The sequence below is a fragment of the Rutidosis leptorrhynchoides genome, chromosome 8 (assembly GCF_046630445.1).
Source record: "Rutidosis leptorrhynchoides isolate AG116_Rl617_1_P2 chromosome 8, CSIRO_AGI_Rlap_v1, whole genome shotgun sequence".
Lineage (NCBI taxonomy): Eukaryota > Viridiplantae > Streptophyta > Magnoliopsida > Asterales > Asteraceae > Rutidosis > Rutidosis leptorrhynchoides.
The window spans coordinates 137,716,207-137,721,207 of record NC_092340.1 but is presented as its reverse complement, the minus strand read 5'-3'; the positions used below and the strand labels follow the sequence as shown (position 1 = coordinate 137,721,207).

At 35.9% G+C, this 5,001-nt stretch overlaps 1 protein-coding gene across 1 annotated transcript; it reads right to left on the bottom strand.

Moving 5' to 3' along the window:
- Positions 1–3,189: 3,189 nt before the first annotated feature.
- Positions 3,190–3,726, bottom strand: LOC139863841 (uncharacterized). The gene is made up of 2 exons (XM_071852440.1): positions 3,445–3,726; positions 3,190–3,345 (listed from the first exon to the last, which is right to left on the bottom strand). The coding sequence occupies exons 1-2, from the start codon at positions 3,724–3,726 to the stop codon at positions 3,190–3,192; spliced, it is 438 nt and encodes a 145-aa protein (XP_071708541.1).
- Positions 3,727–5,001: the final 1,275 nt, after the last annotated feature.

Sequence of the window (5,001 nt, the reverse complement as noted above, 5' to 3'; positions counted from 1 at the left end):
CAGGCATCGACGTTGATTAAATCGGTTTAAGCTTCACGATTCTCAAATGTAATTGGAAATGCAAGAGATGTAAAATTTTGGTTTGAAGTTTGGAATAGCAGCACCACTCTTCAAAATGTCTTTCTCAGATAATATTGACTAGAATTCAAATAAAATATGCAACAATTAGGGAAAGAGTGAACTCCTCATCCGGAACTAATTGTGGCAATTGGACGTGGGATCAACCTCCTAGAGGTTGAGTTCTATTTAAATGAAACGACATTAATCTACTAATCAATTCTTTATCTTTTAATGATAGGTGCGATACTTGGACCTGGAACTTGAGCACAACTGGATCCTTCACAACAAAAGAGCTAGCATGGATGATCGACCTACAAAAACTTGCGGCAAATATAACTGTTAAAGCAATAGTTCGCAACAAGGCTCTACCTCAAAAAGTAGAGATTTTCATTTGGAGATTGGAAAAAGAATACACACCCGCTCGAAAATCGATGAACGTGTAATAGACTTTGACACGACACTATACCCATTATGCAACAATGAGGTAGAAACTATGTTCTCACTAATTGCCCATTAGTCACAAACATTTGGAGACTTGTACTCAAGTGGTGGAACATACAGTCAATCCAAGTATCCAATATTGAAGACGCATTCACATCTAACTAAAGCCTCATGTACACATCGATAGAAGAAACCATTTGACAAGAAAAAATATGGACTTGTGGATATACGATTCAGAAAGGATAAAATATTTCGCAAACAAGATTGGAATCCAAGCGTGATCATGTTCGAAATACAAACTTAAAGCTTTAGGTGGATTTCCACCAGCACTTGTGCCTGAGTGGTACCTCAACGTTCTTCAAGAGGTCTTGGGTTCGAGCCTCGTCGGGGTGATTACCATGATTTTTCACAAGATACATGCCCGTATGGATTGATATCTGTGTGGGGGTCATTGAGAACATCTTTGAAGTTTGTGTGTGCATGTGGAATATGATCGCGAACATAGTTAATATCTCTATGGGTGATTTTGAAATGGTCATTTTGAAAAAAAAAGACTAAAAAAAGCTTCATTGGAATGACACCAATGGTTGATAAACCCCGGGGTCTATGTATCATCCATGAATCAATGGATTGGTATTGGCTAAAATACCATGTTCGTCATAGCTCCACATCTTCAATAATCGTTGGGAAAACTTTGTACATAGGTTTAGTCGATGATCTGTTTCCAGCAAAGTCATGTGCTAATATTTTTTATGGTTATAGTTGCATGGTTTCGGGCCAGGCCCAATAGTGTATATGTAATATTTTTATATCAATAATAAAATTATTTTTTCGATTAATGTAAAAGGTTAATAATGTAATTTCATATTATTGTTTATTATGGTTGTTAATTCAAAATGATTATATAATATATTAATGATAGTAGTGATACATTTTTAGGACATTAAAGCTTAAGGGAAATATTCATTTACATCCTTAATTTTGCTTAAGATCCAGGGGATAAATCTCAGCCCTTGGATCAATATAATCAATGGCTAGGATTAAAAACGCAGGACAATCACATGTAATTGTAAGATCCAATCACATGTGATCGTAAGATCCAATCACATGTGATTGTACAGATCTCAAACATAATTAAGGATTCAAATGAATATTTCTCTAAAGCTTAATTATATTGTTTTTCAATATTATATCATACATGTAAACTTTATTTGTGACTTATGAAACATCCGAAATCACCGCTAAAACCAGAGAACCCTAACGGCGATAACCACCACATCATCGCACCAACTAAATTCTACAACCATAGAATCCGATCACAAGAGAAAGGATCCTGCAGATCCGACCGTTGTTGTTGGAAATCTGCGATGCAAACAGAAACATCATCACAACTACAATCACAACCACAAGAAGTCAAAAATGTCATCATCTTCATCGCCTCATAAAGTTAGGGTATCTCATATATTAATTAACCACAAAGGATCTCGACGTAAGGCTTCATTGATGGATCCAGAAGGTCGTATTATTAGCATTACTACTAGAGATGTTGTTGTTTCTAAGCTCAGAGCGCTACGAGATGACATTTCTGGGAAGTCAAATTTTGAAGACATTGCGTCTGTTTACTCCGATTGTAGTTTTGCTAAACGCGGTGGTGATCTAGGTTTGTTTTGATATTTTAAGAATTTGTTATTTGTTAGAGATTTTTTATATGGATAAACCTTATCTGGAATTCAATTGTTCATAATTGTTTAGATAGTTTAGCTTACAATAAATATTGAATAATTGGTAAAGTACCATTGAAGGAATGTGTGTTTTTGACTTGAAGATTGAAGTTTGAGGTTATTGCTTATGCCTTACAAATTGAATACCTCTATTTAGATTGTGATGGAATGTGTAGAACAAATAACAGAGAATGATACTTAACCAGAAACTTGATTGTTGCACTTGCAAAGATTACGATTACAAACTACGTAAAGCCAGCCTAGATTTTTTGATCCAGTTTGTTAGGCTTAATGTGTAGTAACAAGTTACATGTTGGTGATTTTAGTTTCATCCGACAATCATTTTAGGTAGTTGCGATTTACGTGTAAGCAAAGGCTATTAATGTATACTTATTAACGGGTTCGGTGAGTGTGAAATGCACGCCTGTAAAATTTGAGTCAATAATGCAGCAAAAATGGCAGGGGTCAAGGGAGCTGCACCCCTTTGCGGGCTCAAGGGGCAGCGACCTAAAACCTAAAACGAAAAGACACTATACATTATGTTGAAAAGGTGTGATATGTTGTTCCGAACTCAAGATTGAATTGGAGAACAACTAGCTAACGATCAAGAATCCAAATTAGGAAGAACAGATTCTGAAATACGAAAGCTAGGATTTATTTGACTAAAGTCAAAATTACAGAGTAATTGAGGAAGAAACGTTTACACTTATAAATTGAAAGCTAAAAACTCAACAGACTAACTAAACGCTACTTATACAACTCTAATTGCAGCTATTCCAATGACTTGCTAAATAATTCTTGTTAAGTGTTTGAACGGCTTCCGTTGGCACCAAGCCTGTTACTAGCTGCAAGTTGTATTCTTCAGTGTCATGTGCCGCTCACGTGCACAATTCAAATTCAACTCACATGTTACTCACGTGCATAGTAAATCCATATCAATACCTCCCTCTTAAAAATATCCTTGTCCTCAAGGATATCCAGTTTCCAAATCAAATTCAGGGTATCTGCGAAGGAGTTCATCAGTTAATTCCCATGTTGCATCGTCTTCAGATCCATTCATCCATTGTACCAACACATAAACCCCAACGCCATTGTTTCTTTTCACCATTTTTCTGGCTAAAACCTTCAATGGCACAGTAGCCAAACACCCATTTGGGTCTAATTGAGGTATAATGGGATTGGTTGCAGGTACCTGTCCTTTATGCAGCTTCAACTAAGATACATGAAATGTAGGGTGAATCTGAGCTGAAGCGGGTAGGCTTAATTTGTATGCCACTGCACCAATTTTCTCAATTATTTGAAATGGCCCAAAGTAGTTTGGAGCTAATTTGTGATACTTTTTGCGTCTAACAGTGATTTGTCTATACGGTTGAAGATTAACATACACCCAATCACCTAATTGAAAGGTCATATCACTTCTATGCTTATCTGCTTGGTTTTTCATCCTGTCCTGAGCCCTTTTCAAATGAAAAGTCAACACCTTTAGGGCCTCTTCTCTAGCCATCATAGTCCTGTCTACAGTCTCCACCTGACTATCCCCCTTTGTATATATAATAGGTATTGATGGAGCTTAACCATATAGAATTTCATAAGGGGTAGCAGCTACAGAAGTGTGATAGTTTGTATTGTACCAATACTCAGCTAGAGGTAGCCATTTAACCCACTCCTTAGGTGTATCTCCAGACATACACCTAAGATAACATTCCAAGCACCTATTTACTACTTCTGTTTGGCCATCAGATTGAGGATGGTAAGTAGTAGACATCTGCAACTTAACCCTCAAAACCTTAAACAATTGTTGCCAAAATAAGCTCAAGAAAACTTTATCTCTGTCAGATACTGTTATGTCCCGTCCTAATCCATAAGAACGAATACAATAACATATGATTACATTGCAAGATATTTGACCTCTATATGATACATTTTACAAACATCGCATTCTTTTTGAAAGACAAACTTTCATTACAACGAAAATTGACAAGCATGCATACCATTTCATAATATCCATCTATAAATGATTTAATCTGTCATTTACTTAATCATAATCTTTACTGAATTCAACGACTTGAATACAACATCTTTTGAAATATGCCATGAATGACTCCATGTAATATCTTTAAATTGAGCAAATGCACAGTGGAAGATTTCTTTCAATCCTAAGAATAAACATGCTTTCAAGTGTCAACCAAAAGGTTGGTGAGTTCATTAGTTTATCATAATCGATCATTTCCATAATTTTAATAGACCACAAGATTTTTCATATTTATAAACATAATTCTCAAGCAGAATCCTCTCGTCTGCATTAAGGTAAAATCATTCATATGGTGAACACCTGGTAACCGGCATTAACAAAATGCATATAGAATATCCCCAAAATAGAATCCTCTCGTCTGTATAACAGAATCCTCTCGTCTGTATAAAAATCGAAGTACTAAAGCATCCGTACCTCGGATGGGGTTTGTTAAGCCCATAGATCTATCTTTAGGATTCGCGTCAATTAGGGGCTCGGTTCCCTAATTCTTAGATTACCAGGCTAAAAGGGGCATATTCGGCTTCGATCCATTCAACCATATAATGTAGTTTCGATTACTTGTGTCTATTTCGTAAAAAATTTATAAAAGCGCATGTATTCTCAGTACCAAAAATATATATTGCAAAAGCATTTAAAAGGGGAGTAATGAAACTCACAAAACTGTATTTCGTAGCAATAAAGCATATGACGGCACTGAACAAGTGCAAGGTTGGCCTCAGATTCACGAACCTAAATTAAGTATATATA